Source organism: Lepus europaeus, unplaced genomic scaffold (assembly GCF_033115175.1).
Source record: "Lepus europaeus isolate LE1 unplaced genomic scaffold, mLepTim1.pri SCAFFOLD_370, whole genome shotgun sequence".
In the NCBI taxonomy this organism is placed as follows: domain Eukaryota; kingdom Metazoa; phylum Chordata; class Mammalia; order Lagomorpha; family Leporidae; genus Lepus; species Lepus europaeus.
The window spans coordinates 22,901-40,000 of record NW_026909244.1 but is presented as its reverse complement, the minus strand read 5'-3'; the positions used below and the strand labels follow the sequence as shown (position 1 = coordinate 40,000).

At 56.1% G+C, this 17,100-nt stretch overlaps 1 protein-coding gene across 2 annotated transcripts; it reads right to left on the bottom strand.

Moving 5' to 3' along the window:
* Window positions 1-339: 339 nt before the first annotated feature.
* LOC133755001 (uncharacterized) lies at window positions 340-6,002 on the bottom strand. Of its 2 annotated transcripts, XM_062185328.1 has the most exons (3): window positions 5,936-6,002; window positions 3,488-3,863; window positions 340-3,402 (listed from the first exon to the last, which is right to left on the bottom strand). In XM_062185328.1, exon 3 carries the CDS (start codon window positions 2,072-2,074, stop codon window positions 644-646), a length of 1,431 nt encoding a protein of 476 aa, XP_062041312.1. In that variant the 5' UTR covers window positions 2,075-3,402; window positions 3,488-3,863; window positions 5,936-6,002; the 3' UTR covers window positions 340-643. The 2 variants fall into 2 exon arrangements, with proteins under 2 accessions (XP_062041312.1, XP_062041313.1); XM_062185329.1 differs by lacking the exon at window positions 3,488-3,863 and having other exon boundaries at window positions 5,936-5,994.
* Between the last annotated feature and the right edge of the window lie 11,098 nt (window positions 6,003-17,100).

Below are 17,100 nucleotides of genomic sequence, written 5' to 3'. Positions count from 1 at the left end.
TTGAGGCGGGCCGGAGCCCACCCCAGCCACACCCTGCCCGGGCGGGCGTGGAGTCGGGCGCGGGGGCTCGGGGTGGGGACGCGGTGGCACCAGGGCACACCAAACGCCACCCAAGGAGGGGAGTCACATCCCCTCCTACACCCCTGCCCAGGCCGACCGGCGCCCGCACACACGCGACACCGGCCGCCACACCAAGTCCACGACGCAACGGCCCGGAGGAACCGGCCACTACACACCCACGGGGCTCAGGGCGCACACGCGAGCACCACCGCCGCCACGGAGCCGCCGACGCCACCGGGGGAGAGCGGGGGGGGGGGTGGGGGCGACGACGCCCCCCTCTCCTCCTCCTCCTCCTTCTCCTTCCCCCACGCACGCCAACAAGCCGACGAGCGGCGCCACCGCCACCCGGGGCGGCTCGACACGCGGAAGGGGGGGACGAAACCCCCAACCCCCAAGACACGGCGGGCCCAAGGGGAGGCGAAACACAGCAGGGTCACGGCGACCCGGGTCGGGAAGCGGACGAGAAGCAAGAGAGCGAAAGGAGACGGGCCAGGGCCGCTCAGCAGACGGAGGAAGGCGCGGCAAAGGGCGACGGGGAAGGGCCAGGGCCCACCCACGCGACGACGGTGCGGGCAGAAGGGCCTCACCACGCGTCCAGCCGGCCAGTCACGCCAGAGCACACACACCCCCACCACCACACACGGGATCTCACCGCCAGCACCCTCCGAGGGCAAGGGCGGTCCCGCGGGACGGGGAGGCGGCACCTGACGCGGCCAACCGGGGGCCGTCGTGCCTCAGCCACTGCCAGCCAACACGCGTCCTCACGTGGGGAAAACCACCGGCCACCGCCACCGCCACCGGTCACGGACAGACCCCAACCCCACAAAGCCCCCACAGGCACGCGGGGAGCAGAGCCTTCAAAGAGTCCACCCTCCCCCGGAGGGGGGGAGGGCGAACGGCCCAGCCCGCCGAGGCAGCGAGGGGGGGTGGGGGCCGCACCGGGGCCACGGAGGGCGAGGCACCGGAGGCGCGAGGGAGAGGACGCGGGAATCGCCTCGGGCCACAAAAGCCGGACCCCGCCGGGGAAACGGACACGGGATCGCACCGCCACACGCCAGGGCGGCCCCGCGACGGCCAGGGACACCGGAGCCCGCCTCCGGCGACCCTCCGCGTCTTCTCCCACGCGCACCCGGGAGCCCCGCCGCCGGGGCGCCTCCACGCGACGTCGCCAACAACCGCACACGCCGAACGGCCCTCGCGCCGCCTCCCGCCCAGCCAACCGTCCGGATCCCCGTTCCCGGGAAGCGCCGCGACCCCGAGGGAACGCTCCCCAGGGGCGACCACGCGGCCGAGGGGGAAGAGAGGGCTGGGCCCAAGCCCAACACACGTGCCGACCGCCGCCCCGATGACGGCCAGTCGCAGCCCGGGGTGGCGAGCAGGGGAAGCAGGGAGCCGCCCGCTCGCGCCACAGCCCCGGGGACGCGCAGGACAGACCACGCGCGCCCCCGCCCAGCCCCGGCCGACAAGGCAAACACGGAGAGTGACACGGAAGGCACGCGCACGCACGGGCGCGCGCGCCGGCCCCAAACACGAACGAGCGACGGACCGCCAGCCCGGCCCGGCGGGACCCTCCCCCAACACGGAGGGGGGAGGCGCGGGCCGCGGCCGTTAGGGCCGAAAGAGCAGCGCCCCGGTCCCCACCGCGGGGACCGGCAGACCCACCAGCACGCCTACGCTTCCCCCCCCCAACAGAAGGGGCAAACGGGGCGCACGGGTGGAGCACGCCACCCAACGCACTCAGCACAGGAGGGACGGCGGCCAGGGGGTAACGGTACCCCATCAGAAGGCACGCCCCTCTCGGATCGCTAGAGAAGGCTTTCCTCACCGAAGGTGGGCCACACCCCCACTCCAACTGCCCCCTCCCCGCCGGGCCGGCAGGAGGCAAACCGAGGGAGCACCACCCGAGGCCACGCAATCGGGGCGGGGGGGGGGGGTCTGCGGTATAGGTAAAGAAATGGCACTTTGAGCATCCGCGGCCAGGGCCAGGGCAGGCTGGGCGCATTACCAATCCCATTCGCCACAGCCCTTCCCAGCCCCCGCACTCGTCCAGCCGGGCCGGACCACGCCGCGACCGCTCGACACACCTGGCACACACCACCCCACAGGGGGTGGCAAGCACGCAGGCATGCGCCCGCCAAGCCGATACCCCCCACACACGTGGGGACGGCACGACACCGGCAGCCTCCCTCCAGCGAGGCGAAGCACGCACGGGTCTCCCCTTCTCTTACCGCCTCGACCCCCCCAACACTCCCAAGGGGCACAGGCAGCAGCCAGAGGCAGCCACAGCAGCGACACCCGGGAGAGGGCACTGGGGGGACAGGAGCAACACCACCACTCGGCTTCAGGCACCTGAGGCACAACCTGGACCGCTCCAGGGGCACCGCACAGGCTCGCGTGGAGTCAAGGCTCCACAGCCACAGCCCACAACAGGGCGACAGCGAGGGATGCCCGCCACGTCACAGGACCCCAGCACCCCCCCGCGCGCAAAAGCACGGGGACAGCAGAGGTCGGGCCGGTTTCCGCACCCCTGCTACCCACACACCACCCACGGGTGGGGAAGGCAGAACGAGGGGCCCGCAGGCCAGAACGAGAGGCTCGGCAGCGTTCGCCATGAACGGCCGTCCCTCATCTGGAGCAGCTTAGGTCCGGCCCAGGAGAGCACCACAGCACCACATCGGTCACAGTCAGCTCGGAGTTTTAACACGTGGAGTGAGGGCGGGGGGCACGACCCGGCAAGGACAGCCACCAGTGGGGCCCGCTGCAGCCTCGCCGGCCCCCGCCTCCCACTGCAGGCGGTAGACAACCCCAGCGGAGAACGCCTGACACGCACACGTGTGGCATGAAGCCACCCCTCATCGAGGTCCTTTCAGTCAGAGGGTTGTCACAACCACCAGGCGATCGGCTCACCAGCGGCAAGGAGCGCACGCGGGTAGAGGACCCGACGCCCGCCTCACCCCCACCGCCCTCGGGCACCATAGGCCGGAGGTGGCATCACCGTCGCGGGACAACCGGGACGAACGCACACAAGCCACCGCGCGAGCCCAAGCAGGTGGCTCTCAGAAAGGAGCACGGTCGAGCACCAGCCCACTGGAAGCCCACTTTGTCCCCGTGTCCCCAACGCACGTCCGGAGTCCCCTCTCTCTGGCGACAGTCACCAGAGAACAGCGTGTCAGCACTTACCTGCAGGTCCAAAACCACAACTCCAAGTATAAAAATGTCCACGCGAGAGGGCACGGGGCTGATGCACTGGACACAGCCACCTCTGAGCTTGGGGACCCGGTCACTTGTCCCCAAAATGCCACCCATCTCTGTTAGAGCACACTCCTCTGCCACCTGGTCGACCTGGGGTGGGGGAGGGGGAATAGGGACATGAGCATGCCACCCGCCACCCGCCACCCGCCACCCGCCACCTACATCCTTAACTCACACACACACGGGCTCCAGTAGACTGGCCTCTGGCCCTCAAAAGGCAACCCAGGGGCCGGCGCCGTGGCTCAATAGGCTAATCCTCCACCTTGGGGCGCCGGCACACCGGGTTCTAGTCCCGGTCGGGGCGCCGGATTCTGTCCCGGTTGCCCCTCTTCCAGGCCAGCTCTCTGCTGTGGCCAGGGAGTGCAGTGGAGGATGGCCCAAGTGCTTGGGCCCTGCACCCCATGGGAGACCAGAAGGAAGCACCTGGCTCCTGCCTTCGGATCAGCGTGGTGCGCCGGCCGCAGCGCACTGGCCGTGGCAGCCATTGGAGGGTGAACCAATGGCAACGGAGGACCTTTCTCTCTGTCTCTCTCTCTCACTGTCCGCTCTGCCTGTCAAAGGGGGAAAAAAAAAAAAAAAAAGCGACCTTCGATCACTCCCTGAAGGGGGACTTTGGGGAAAAAAACAAAACAAAACAAAACAAAACAAAAAAACAAAACAGTCCAGACCTTCCTTAGTGGCAAGTAGCAAGTAATTAGGGTTAGGCCCAAGTGCAGAAGGACTTCGAAGAAAGAAGAAAGAAAAAAAAAAAAAAAAAAAAGGAAAAACAAAGTCCCAGGCCAAGGCACCCTTCCCTCTGCCGCCCACAGATCGACATCTCCGGTCGGTCTCTGCAGTTGGTGGCAGTGGTGGCAGCAGCACTACCAGTACGTAGTGTGACAGGGTGTGCTGGTCTACCCGCCAACAGTAGCGCCACCCCAGTCTAGCCACGTTCAGGCGCGAGGCGACGCCCGCCTCCCTCCACAGCCTCCGCCTGCTCACTTGCCATCCTCCAGGCCCAATCTCCGACCAATACATCAGGCCCCCAGGTCCCAGCAGGGCAGGGACAGTCCTTCCTGCAGCTTAGGGACTTTGTCACACTCTGTCTCGGGCTCCTCGGCCACTTGTCATCCCTTGCCGGCTCCGGAGCCCGCGACAGCCATATCAAGGCGGCCACCAGGTGGAGTCCAACAACCGACACCGAGGAACCAAGGGACAGCCAGCTGGATGCATCCAGGCGGCAGGGGGACGCTCAGAACGTGTTTCTCGGCTGCCCGGGGGCAGAGAGTGTGTGGAGGGGGTCGGGGGCAGGTGTCTGCATAACCACAAAGGCTGTGGGGCATAGGTGCCCACACAGCCGAGGGTTGGGACTCAGCAGGCTGGAAATCTCAGAGCATGAAGTGCCTCCCAAAGACAGGTCTGGCCTCACCTGGCTCCGGGAGTCAGCCTGTCAGACCCCCAGGGAGGGGGTCTTCGTCTTCTCTTGGCTCACGGGGTGTGTGTGGGGAGGGAGAGGGGGGCATCGGGAAGGAGGCTCATCCTCTGGCAGCACACCATCTGTGGCAGAGGCCATCCATGGGCTTCACTATTGCCTGGGATACACTCCACAGATCACTATTTACACAGAAGTTTTAAAAAACGGGGGGGGGGGGCGAGGGGGGAGTGGAGTGGAGTGGAGTGTGTCATATTCTTATTTTTTGTATCTGTGAACTACATCGAACCTCTTCTCTTTGTATTGATATCACATTCACATAAGAATTGATGAGAATCGTGTTGCACTCAGGACTGTGCGTTCTTCCCAGTGACCCTGGGAATCTAAAGACTTCTTTAAAAAGTCCACTTGGCCACCCAAAGGTGAAGGAAGGAAAGGAAAGGAGGAAGAAAAGACAAGAGAGTGGCAGAGAGAATTAAAAAGAGGGGAAAACATTGAAAGAACACGAGAGAGAGAGAGAGAGAGAGAAATTGGAGTAAGAAGAAAAAAAAAGGAGGACGAACAGAAAGACAAAAACTAAGAAGAGAGAAAGAAAACGTAAAAAATGGGGAAAAGAAGGAATGGAAGTTTAGAGGAAGTTTAGAAAGAAAACCGTGAGGACACGAGGACACGACAAAGAGAGGAAACACATGAGGGAAGGTGGGAGACAAAAATGAAACCAAAATAAGGAAGAGAGGAGAGAGCATGAAGATTTAAAAAGACGAGAGAGAAAGAGACAGAGAGACAGAGACAGAGACAGAGAGAGAGAAGGCAAGCAAGTGGGAAGAAAAAATAAGAAAGGGCAAAGAATATCAAGTCAAAGGGGGAGTGAGAAATAAAGTCGTGAGAAAGAGAAAGAAGCTAGAAGGAGACGGACAGACACACGGACGAGCGGGGAACAGCACGAGAGCAAGAGACAACAGGGAATAAACTGAGAAAGAGAACATAAAAGAAGGAAGGAAGGAAGGAAGGAAGGAAGGAAGGAAGGAAGGAAGGAAGGAAGAAAGAAAGAAAGAAAGAAAGAAAGAAAGAAAGAAAGAAAGAAAGAAAGAAAGAGAAAGAAAGACGCCAACGGTGACCCACAGGGGACTCAGATCACCCAGGGTGGCGCCCAAGGACCCAAGAGCCGACCCCCAGTCACAGCCCGCTCCCCGCCCCCGGCCAGCTCCCCACCCTTCTCGCGGCAGCGCGGCGGCGCGGCGGCAGCGGCGGCGGCGGCGGCGCCCCAGCCCAGAGAAAAATGCCCCCCCCCCGCCGCCCACCCCACAGCAGAAAGCTCGCCTGTGCTCCACACCGCGCATGTGCTAAACAGGCCCCCAACCACTGCGCAGCCTCCACCCCGAAGCCTCGCGATACTCAGGACACTGTTTAGTCGCCAGCGCCATTTTGGCTTTCACCGGCCACCGTGCCCGATCTGATACTGTGGTCGCTAGGTGGCGCGCGAGTATCGCCGTAGAGAGCTTTGGTTCTCTCGGCGGGGGTGGGTGGGGAGGAAGGGGGGGATGAAGGGCAGGACAGGGCAGAGGAGGCCGAGGGAGGAAGGTGAATGGGGAATGACACTGGGTCCCAGGCCCGTGAGTCAGCTCCAGATTCTCTCTCTCTCTCTCTCTCTCTCTCTCTCTCTCTCTCTCTCTCTCACACACACACACACACACACACACCCTTGGGCCACGTTTCTCCAGGCCTGGCTCTCCAGAAATCTCATCCAATGATGAGCGGGAGGGCCTCCCGTTAGCTGGTAGCTGGGCCAGACAGGAACACAGGCACACACTCACACTCACACTCTCACTTTCTTCAATGCAATCACTGTCTCCAGCCGGGACGGCCCGCCCTCCCTCCCTAGGTAGTACTGTTATAAAGGATGGCCCAGTATCTCCTCGATGTGTGTCTCCTTCCACCACCAGGAGTTGAAAGGAAATGCGAAGGGTCACCACTGGAAGACCGGGAGGCAGGGTGGAAGCACAACAAACCTGCCCGGCTTTCTATGTTTCTTGGAGAGATACGTTGATTTATGCAATTTTTCTTTCTTTTTTATGTGAAATGCAGTGACAAAGAGAAGGATAGAGAGAGGGGGGAGAGAGGAGAGGTAGGAGAGGTGGTGGGGGAGAGAGAGAGAGGGAGAGAGAGAGAGAGAGATCTTCCATCCACTCATTCATTTCCCAAATGCCCACAGCAGCTGAGGCTGGGCTAGGCCAAAGCCAGCAGCCAGGAACTCCATCTGGGTCACCATTGTGGGTGACAAGGACACAACTACTTGGCCCATCTTCCGCTGACATTGTCTTTAACCTGTTGTGCCACAACGCTGCCTAGCTCCCACTAGCTAGCTTTAAATTTCTGTCTTTTAGCCGGCACCACGGCTCAATAGGCTCAATAGGCCAGGAGAAACATCTGGCTCCTGCCTTCAGACCAGCGCGGTGCGCCAGCCAGCGCGGTGGCCATTGGAGGGTGAACCAAAAAAGAAAAAAAAGAAAAATAAGAAAAAAAATTTCTTTTTTTTTTTTTTTTTTTTTTTTTTTTTTTTTTTTTGGACAGGCAGAGTTAGACAGTGAGAGAGAGAGAGAGACAGAGACAGAGAGAAAGGTCTTACTTCCGTTGGTTCACACCCCCCCCCCCAAATGGCCGCTACGGCCAGGCCAGCGTGCTGCACCAATCCGAAGCCAGGAGCCAGGTGCTTCTCCTGGTCTCCCTTACGGGTGCAGGGCCCAAGCACTTGGGCCATCCTCCACTGCACTCCTGGGCCACAGCAGCGAGCTGGACTGGAAGAGGAGCAACCGGGACAGAATCCAGTGCCCCGACTGGGACTAGGACCCAGGGTGCCAGCGCCGCAGGCAGAGGATTAGCCTAGTGAGCCATGGCGCCGGCCTCTATCTGTCTTTCTTCTAAGATCTTAGGGGAGCCAAGGACCTCTTTTGGGGGCAGAAAGGAGGTGGAATGGCAGTGGATCAGAGATGTGAAAGAAGGGAGGACAGTCTTCCAGAGAGAGCAAGGAGAGGGAGAGAGAGAGAGCGAGCACTTTACTCTGCTCCCCATCAGCAGGTAGGGGTCAGAGGAGGAAGAGAGCAGACTGGGTCTCTGGGAAACAGGACAGGAGCCTGGCCTGGCTTCCCCTTCCCAGCACATGAGCAGAAATGGCTGCACAGTGAGCAGCGTCTGGGCACACAGGATCCAGCTCAGCCCACAAGAAGCTTCTGCTCCCTCCGGTGAGGCACAGAAAGAAGCAGGGGAGAGCCAGCCACCGCACCCCAAGAGACACCGCAGCACCACTCACCCTCCCATTCCAAGAGGGGTTTTGCTCCTGAGAAGTTCTCATCCACTCTCCTCTGTGCCTGGGAAGGCACTGCCCCTAAAATGGCCTTCCAAGTGTTCCAGAGAAACAACACACCCAGTCAGACCTGTGTGTACGTGTATGCGTGTGTGTGGAGATGGAGAGAGCCCTTCAGAGCTACGTGTGTGTGTGCGCGCGCATGTGTGTGTGTGTCTGTGAGTCTGTCACAATGACATACCAAAATAAACCAGTGCACCATACACACATTTTGACTGCAGCTTGACCACCCACCCTGGAACACCAGGGCAGGGAGGGATGTCAGGTCTCTGGAACCCACCTGGGAGAAGAAGTCTTCTGGCTCCCAAGGCTCGCTCCCCTGGGACTGGGGGGGAAGATGAGGAGCAACAAATAGAAGTAGATCACAGAGAAACATCGCTCCTCAGGCGGCCTTTGAGGCCTTCCTTTTGGGGTAGATATCATTCTCTACACGTGGCAGCCAAAGCCGCAGGCACGGAGGACAATGAGAAAAATTCAGTCAAGGGAACCAAAGCACGGGCGAGAGGGGGGTTGCCTGATCAAATTAGAGGTCAGGTCTGGGCCATAGTCTCCTTAAGGGAGAAGAAGACCCAGACACTAGTTTTCTTTCTTTCTTTCTTTCTTTCTTTCTTTCTTTCTTTCTTTCTCTCTCTCTCTCTCTCTCTCTCTCTCTCTCTCTCTCTCTCTCTCTCTCTCTCTCTTTCTTTCTTTCTTTTTGAATCCAGGCACCCAAGTCAGAAAATCCACAGGGCAGTCGTGTCTACGGTTTCCTATGGGGACAAAATCCGGGGTCGATGTCGTTCAGAACAAACAACTTTCTTCTTCCACCTTTCCAGGTGAAGAAGGGGAGACTCGGGGCGGGTGGGGGTGGGGAGGGAGACCGACCGACCCCAGTCTCCAGTCTCAGATGGGCCAGCCCCATCCAAAGGCACGCCAGCAGCTTCCAAAGGAGGAAGTCCAAAGGCGCTCCGCACCCAGCCTGCGCCAAACAAGCCCCCACCCCCAACCGCCCGCTGGCCCTGGAAGTTGTGACTCCATCTTAGCTCTGCCTCACCAAACCCGTGTTCAATACTGTGGCCGCTAGGTGGTGCGCGAGCCTCAGGCAAGAGAGACTCAGCTCGGCTCGGCTCGGCTCGCGCGGAGTGAGGGCCCGGTGAAGACGAAGGGAAGCAGAAATTTCACACTGAATCCTCCCTCCTTCCTTACCTGCCTCCCTCCTTCCCCATCGACTCCACATCCACAGAGACCTGTCCAAAGAGAGTCCAGGTAGGGCTATCGACAGTATCCGCTTTATTCCCAGAAACCTCCTGCTTAAAAATAACCGGTAGTCTCAAAGATGTCTGTCACCAACCAGGTTCTCCTTCTTTTCTTTACACAGAAAGATGTATTGATTTACTCGAAAGGTAGTTACAGAGACAGTCGGCTCACTCCCACAAATGGAACTACAACAGCCTGGGCTGGGCCAGGCCAAACCCAGGAGCTTGGAACTTCATCGAGGTCTCCCGTATAGGTGCAGGGGCCCAAGCACTCAGGCCATCTTTTGCTATCTTCCCAAGCACATTAGCAGGGAGTTGGACTCTGGCATCGCAGGCAGTGGCAACCTCAGGGGCCTAGGAAGCGGTTCCTTGGTCTCAAGCCTCTGCCTGCAATGCTGGCATCCCACAGCAGCATGGGTTTGAGTGCCACCTGGTCCAGGCAGGACTGATCCAGCTTAACCAGATGCCCCACAATGCTCGCATCTCTCTCTCTCTCTCTCTCTCTCTCTCTCTCTCTCTCTCTCTCTCTTCTCTCATTCTCCTCCTCCTCCTTCTCTCCTTCCCTGTCTCTGTAATGCTGCCTCTCCAATAAGTATGTAATCCATTAAAAAGTGAAAAGAAAGTGATGGATTGTGGGATGGAATCTTCAACTATCTTCAACTAATCATTAAGATGATCCACCTCTCCCACTGGAGTACCTGGATTGGATTTTTTACTCTAGCTCCCCACCAGTGGAGATTCTGGCGTGCAGCACTGACAGTTCCCATCACTCACACCCAATAGCGTCTGACTCTATTTTTTCACCATGGGGCTTTCTAACGATCCCCACACATAGATGTCAGGGAGCCAAGTACTTGAAACCTCACCTGCTGCCTCCCAGGGCATGCCCATGCCCCTGCAGAAAGCTTGAATCAGAGGAGAGTCAGGAATCGAACCCATGTCCACTGCATGAAACGGGAGCACCCCATGCCGAAAACTCTAACCGTTGATCCGAACGCCCACCACACATCACACATTATTTCTTCAAGTTTTTTTTTTTTAAATTTATTTTTGACAGGCAGATAGTGAGAGAGAGAGAGAGAGAGAGAGAGAGACAGAGAGACAGAGAGAGAGAGACAGAGAGAAAGGTCTTCCTTTGCCGTTGGTTCACCCTCCAATGGCCGCCACGGCCGGCACGCTACAGCCGGCGCACCGCGCTGATCCGAAGGCAGGAGCCAGGTGCTTCTCCTGGTCTCCCATGGGGTGCAGGGCCCAAGCACTTGGGCCATCCTCCACTGCACTCCCTGGCCACAGCAGAGAGCTGGCCTGGAAGAGGGGCAACCGGGACAGGATCGGTGCCTGAACCGGGACTAGAACCCGGTGTGCCGGCGCCGCAAGGCAGAGGATTAGCCTAGTGAGCCGCGGCGCCGGCCTATTTCTTCAAGTTTTTTAAGATTCATTTATTTATTTATTTCTGAATCGGAAAGGTAAAGTGTGTGTGGGGGGGGGGTAGAGAGAAACACACAGAAAGAGAGATTGCTTCCATCTGCTGGTTTCACTCCCCACCTCTTCAAACTACAGCTCTCTACAACATGCCCACCTTTGCAAATTCCCTCACAACACCGCCAAAATGAAGGAACATACTAGTGGTGGCTGTCCCACGGCTGCTCATCTGTCCTATCGCTGCCTTTGACAAAATTTCTGTGACACACGAAACATCCGAGTGACCATGTACAGCAGCAGCACCAATCTTGTGTCACCGCACTATAACAGACTAGGTAATTCTGTGAACTTCTTTTAGGATGCGGACAGAACCGACTTCCTCTGTGTATGCGTGTGTATATACATATACATATATATATATAATACACGTAAAATAAAATATATGAATATGAATAAAATATATGAATATTTAATATATAATAATATAATATATCACATTACATCATATAAATATATATCATACATATTATATTATATATAATTATATATATTATAAATATATTATATTATATAATAATATATGATTATACAAAATATATTATATTAAAGATAATATATCATATATTATATAATATATAGTATATATCATATTATATTATATATATATGTATCATATATAATGTATTACAAATATTATAATATATTATGTGATATATATTATATAATATGCTGTCTATTACATATTATATATAATTATATGTATAATGTGTATATATATATATATATATATATATATATGTCGATCCGAAGCCAGGAGCCAGGTGCTTCCTCCTGGCCTCCCACGTGAGTGCGGGCCCAAGGACCTGGGTCATCCTTCACTGAACTCCCGGGTCACCACAGCAGAGAGCTGGACTGGAAGAGGGGCGACCGGGACAGAATCCGGCACCCCGACTGACCGGGACTAGAACCTGGTGTGCCGGCGCCACAGATGGAGGATTAGCTTAGTGAGCCGGCGCCGGCCCCCGGGGTATGGATTGTTGAAAAATCTCCTTTCACTCTTTGTCACAGGACCCACAGTCATTTACAGTGCTTCTTTTCTGATGCTCCAAATGGCTGCACTGTCAGATTTTCACATCCCTCACATCCCCACTCGACAAAGCCAGAAAACTTCCTCGCTCGTGTGAAATCTACTCCCGTCGGAAACATGTTCAACCGCACAGTTCCATGACATTTGGTACGCTCACGTCACGGTCACGTTCGTTGCTGTAGGCCTATTTTTATTTTTAAAATAAGGAGGGAGAGGAGGACACACACACACACACACACACACACACAGGCTGGAGCTGGGTCAGAGACTGCATCCAGATCTCCCACATGCGCAGCAGGAGCCTAAACACTTTGGGGTATTTGTCAGACACTACCCTTCCTATTTGCCCAACGACAGCCATATCCCCCTATGGCCCCCAACCCCACCTCGCCCGCCCACTCATCGTGCCATAACAAGTCTTCCTCTGCGATTCCTTCACATTTGTCCAACTACCTCTTGTGTTAGGGTGCTGAGAAGGCACGTGAGGTCACTGATACCCTGGGCTCACGGAGGGGGACTGTGGATTTCCACGGGAAGCAGGGGGGAGAATGAGAAGTGCTCGTGAAACCCAAAGGCGAATGACCATAATCTGTCCCTCCTCCCCAGAGCAAGCACAGCTCAGCAGAGGTGTCTGTCTGTCTGTCGTCAAAATCATCCCCTGCTAGCCTTCTGTCCCGTGACTGCCAGAATTCCAGAACGGCAAGAGAATCTGCTTGGCATTCCACTGCACTGGTTCTGTCTCCTCTGAAAGACACATGTGCACACTCTATCTCAAGCAAACACACCCCAGGCCGTAAAGAAAAAAAAAGATGTCAGCCTTCAAGGCAGGGTTTCAGCTGTGGTAGCCGTCATCGTTAAGGGGACTGACTGACTGACCTTTGCCCCAGAAAGGCAGCATTCTGGAGGAGCAGGGAAAGTTGGCCATTCACTGACAAAGGCCTGAGGCGCGCGGGGGTGGGGGGGGTGGGGGGGGGGAGGCGGCTGAGGAGAAGAGAAAGGGAAACCCATTCACAGAGAAAAAAGCTCTGGGCTGTTTCTTCTGCATTTGAATGAAGCCAATTGAATGAGGCAGATTCCAAGTCATTGAGGGTGGGTGGGTGTGGCAAGTAGATTCCCAAGGCCAGGCTACCAGTTTCTCTCTTCAGCTGTGCCTTGCAAAGTCATCACAGTGGCAGGATAGGTGTTGGAGGAGACAAGATTCATTCAGGGAGGGTGTGTGTCCTCCCCCCATGTCTGTCCCCATGGGCACCTCTGCCCTGACTCTGGCCTAGGAAGAGGGCACGGGGCAGGGGAGTGAAATAACTGGCCAGGGATGCCAGGAACACAGCTTTCCTCCCTGCCCTTTTGCTCCTACCCTGGAACATCTTAGCTTATCCAGAGAATATTCTATAACTAGGAAGAAGGCACAAGTATATATTTTTTTCTTTTTCTTCTTGGGCATAGGTCCACACTGGTGTATTCCACCATGAGCCCATCCACAGGCATGTTTAACTTACCAGTTGTTCTTTGGCCCGAACATACGAGGCTGCTGCCAGATGCATCTCTGCTCACAGATCCTTCTGTATTAGCCTATTTGCTTGCTTATGTGCAAGGTGAAAAACAGAGAGAGAGATAGAGATAGATAGAGATGGGGTGGGGGAGAGAGAATGTGAGACATCAGGTTCACTCCCACAGATGGCCACCATGGCCAGGGTTGGGCCACGATGAACCCAGGAACCAGGAGCTTCTTCCAGGTGCCTAAGGACTTGGGATATCCTCTGATGCCACCACCCAGGCCATTATCAGGGAGCTGGATTGGAACTGGAGCGGCTAAGGCTCAAACTGGTGCCCATGTGAGATGCTGGGGGGTCACAGGCGGCTGCTGTACCTGATGCACCACAATGCCAGTCCCAGCAGTGTCTTTATATTATGAAATCTGCTTCATTCATACAAGTTGTGATGCCAGCAAATTTCTACACACAGGACCAGTGTGGTTAAGCCAGTTACAGAGAGGCAGAGGCAGAGGTCTCCCACCCACCAGTTCACATCCCAGGTGGTCGAAACACCCTGAGTTGCACCAATACGAAGCCAGGAGCCTGAGCTTTTTCCATGTCTCCCGTGGGAGTGCAGGGGCAGAAGGACTCGGGCCACCTTTTACTGTTTTTGCGGACCACAGCAGAGAGCAGCCAGCTGGGATGGGATGGGATTTGAACGGGAGCCCATATGGGATGCCGGCACTGCTTGTGGCAGTTTTACCTGCTACACCACAGCACAGGCCCCCTAATAATAATAATAATAATAATAATAATAATAGTAATTCTTTTTTGAAATATTTTTATCTTTATTTTTTTTTTTTTTATTTTTTTTACCGGAGAGTCAGAGTTACAGAGAGCCCTTCCATCTCAAACTGGAGCCACAGGCAGATGCTTAACCTACTATGCCCCAGGGTCAGCCCAATCCCCCCCCCCCCTTCAGAGACTTAATTGGCCAATTCTTTTTTAAAATTAACTCACTCTTATTTATGTGAAAGAGTTTATGAGGTGATTGTCTGAGAGTTGGGAGGGGAAGAGAGATCCTCCATCTGCTGGATGGGCTCTGGGTGGCCAGGGCAAATCCAGGAGGCAAGTGCCAGGAGCTTCATCTGTCCCACATCTCCCAGCTGGGCTCGGGGACCCAAGTAGTAGGTCAATCTTCCCGTTGCTTTCCAGGTGAATTAGCAAGGAGCTGGATTGGAAATGGACCTCATATTAGTGGATCACAGAGTCACAGCTGAGCTGAGCCCCCTTAAGATTTTTTTTTTTTCCTTCTTCTTCCCTTCCGGCCAGCGCCATGGCTCAACAGGCTAATCCTCTGCCTAGTGGCGCCGGCACACCGGGTTCTAGTCCCGGTCGGGGCGCCGGATTCTGTCCCGGTGCCCCTCTTCCAGGCCAGCTCTCTGCTATGGCCAGGGAGTGCAGTGGAGGATGGCCCAAGTGGTTGGGTCCTGCACCCCATGGGATACCAAGATAAGCACCTGGCTCCTGCCTTCGGAACAGCGAGGTGCGCCGGCCGCAGCGCGCCAGCCGCGGCGGCCATTGGAGGGTGAACCAATGGCAAAAGGAAGACCTTTCTCTCTGCCTCTCTCTCTCACTGTCCACTCTGCCTGTCAAAAGAGAGAGAGAGAGAGAGAGAGAGAGAGAGAGAGAGAGAGAGGTCTTCCTTTTCTGTTGGTTTACCCGCCAAGGGCCGCTGCGGCTGTCGCGCTGCACCGATCCGAAGCCAGGAGCCAGGTGCTTCTCCTGGTCTCCCTTATGGGTGCAGGGCCCAAGGGAGGACTTGGGCCATCCTCCACTGCCTTCCCAGGCCACAGCAGAGAGCTGGACTGGAAGACTAGCAACCGGGACAGAATCTGGCACCCCAACCGGGACTAGAACCCGGTGTGCTGGCGCCGAAGGTGGAGGATTAGCCTAGTGAGCCACGCGCCAGCCCAAGATTATTATCATTATTATTATTTTTTTAAAGATTGCACTGTACTGGGGCCAATCCAGCTCTCTGCTATGGCCTGGGAAAGCAGTAGAAGATGGCCCAAGTCCTTGGGCCCCTGCACCCACGTGGGAGACTGGGAAGAAGCTCCTGGCTCCTGGCTTTGGAGCGGCGTAGCTCCAGCCATTGCAGCCATCTGGGCAGTGAACCAGGGGATGGAAGACTCTGCCTCTCTCTGCCTCTGCCTCTCTGTAACTCTGTGTTTTAAATAAATAAATAAATCTATCTTTCCTTCCTTTCTTTCAAATAAATAGATCTTACAAAATAAAAATTCCTGAAGTCAGGTACTCTGGAGAAGCTCTTAAAAAAAAAAAAAAAACACAAAAAAAACACAAGGCCGGCGCCGCCACGGCTCACTAGGCTAATCCTCCGCCTTGCAGCGCCGGCACACCGGGTTCTAGTCCCTGTCGGGGCGCCGGATTCTTTTTTTTTTTTTTAATTATTATTATTATTATTATTATTATTATTATTATTTTTGACAGGCAGAGTGGACAGTGAGAGAGAGACAGAGAGAAAGGTCTTCCTTTTTGCCGTTGGTTCACCCTCCAATGGCCGACGCGGCTGTCGCGTTGTGGCCGGCGCACCGCGCTGATCCGAAGGCAGGAGCCAGGTGCTTCTCCTGGTCTCCCATGGGGTGCAGGGCCCAAGCACTTGGGCCATCCTCCACTGCACTCCCTGGCCACAGCAGAGAGCTGGCCTGGAAGAGGGGCAACCGGGACAGGATCGGTGCCCGAACCGGGACTAGAACCCGGTGTGCCGGCGCCGCAAGGCGGAGGATTAGCCTAGTGAGCCGCGGCGCCGGCCAGGGGCGCCGGATTCTGTCCCGGTTGCCCCTCTTCCAGGCCAGCTCTCTGCTGTGGCCCGGGAGTGCAGTGGAGGATGGCCCAAGTGCTTGGGCCCTGCACCCCATGGGAGACCAGGAGAAGCACCTGGCTCCTGCCTTCGGATCAGCGCGGTGCGCCGGCCACAACGCGACAGCCGCGTCGGCCATTGGAGGGTGAACCAACGGCAAAGGAAGACCTTTCTCTCTGTCTCTCTCTCTCTGTCTACTCTGCCTGTCAAAAAAATAAATAAATTAAAAAAAAAAAACACCATTTGGGACATCAGCATCTCATATCAGAGCATGGAGCCACACACACTGGCAGATGCTTAACCTACTATGCCCAGGGCCAGCCCATCCCCCTCCCCCCCCTTTTCAGAGACTTAGTTAGCCAATTCTTTTTAAATTTAATTTATCCTTATGTATGTGGAAAAGGTATGGGGTAACTGGCTGAGGGTTGGGAGAGAAACAGAGGTCTTCCATCTGCTGGATGGGCTCTGGGTGGCCAGGGCAAATCCAGGAGGCAGGTGCCAGGAGTTTCATCTGTCCCACATCTCCCAGCTGGTTCAAGTAGTGGGTCAATCTTCCCGTGGCTTTCCAGGTGAATTAGCAAGGAGCTGGATTGGAAATGGAAGAGGAGGGACTGGAAATAGATCTCATATTAGCAGATCACGGAGTCACAGCTGAGCCGAGTCCCCTTGAGATTTTTTTTCTTTCTTTCTTTCTTTCTTTCTTTCTTTCTTTCTTTCTTTCTTTTTTTTTTTTTTTTTTTTTTTTAAGAAAGATTGCACTGGGGGCCGGCGCTGCTGCGGTGCAGCGGGTTAACGCCTTGGCCTGAAGCGCCAGCATCCCCTATGTGTGCCAGTTTTGAGTCCCGGCTGCTCCTCTTCCAATCCAGCTCTATGTTATGGCCCGGGAAAGCAGTGGAAGATGGCCCGAGTCCTTGAGCCC

Coding starts and splice junctions, on each gene's coding strand:
- LOC133755001 (XM_062185328.1), bottom strand. CDS start 2,074: ATGGGATTGGTAATGCGCCCAGCCTGCCCTGGCCCTGGCCGCGGATGC.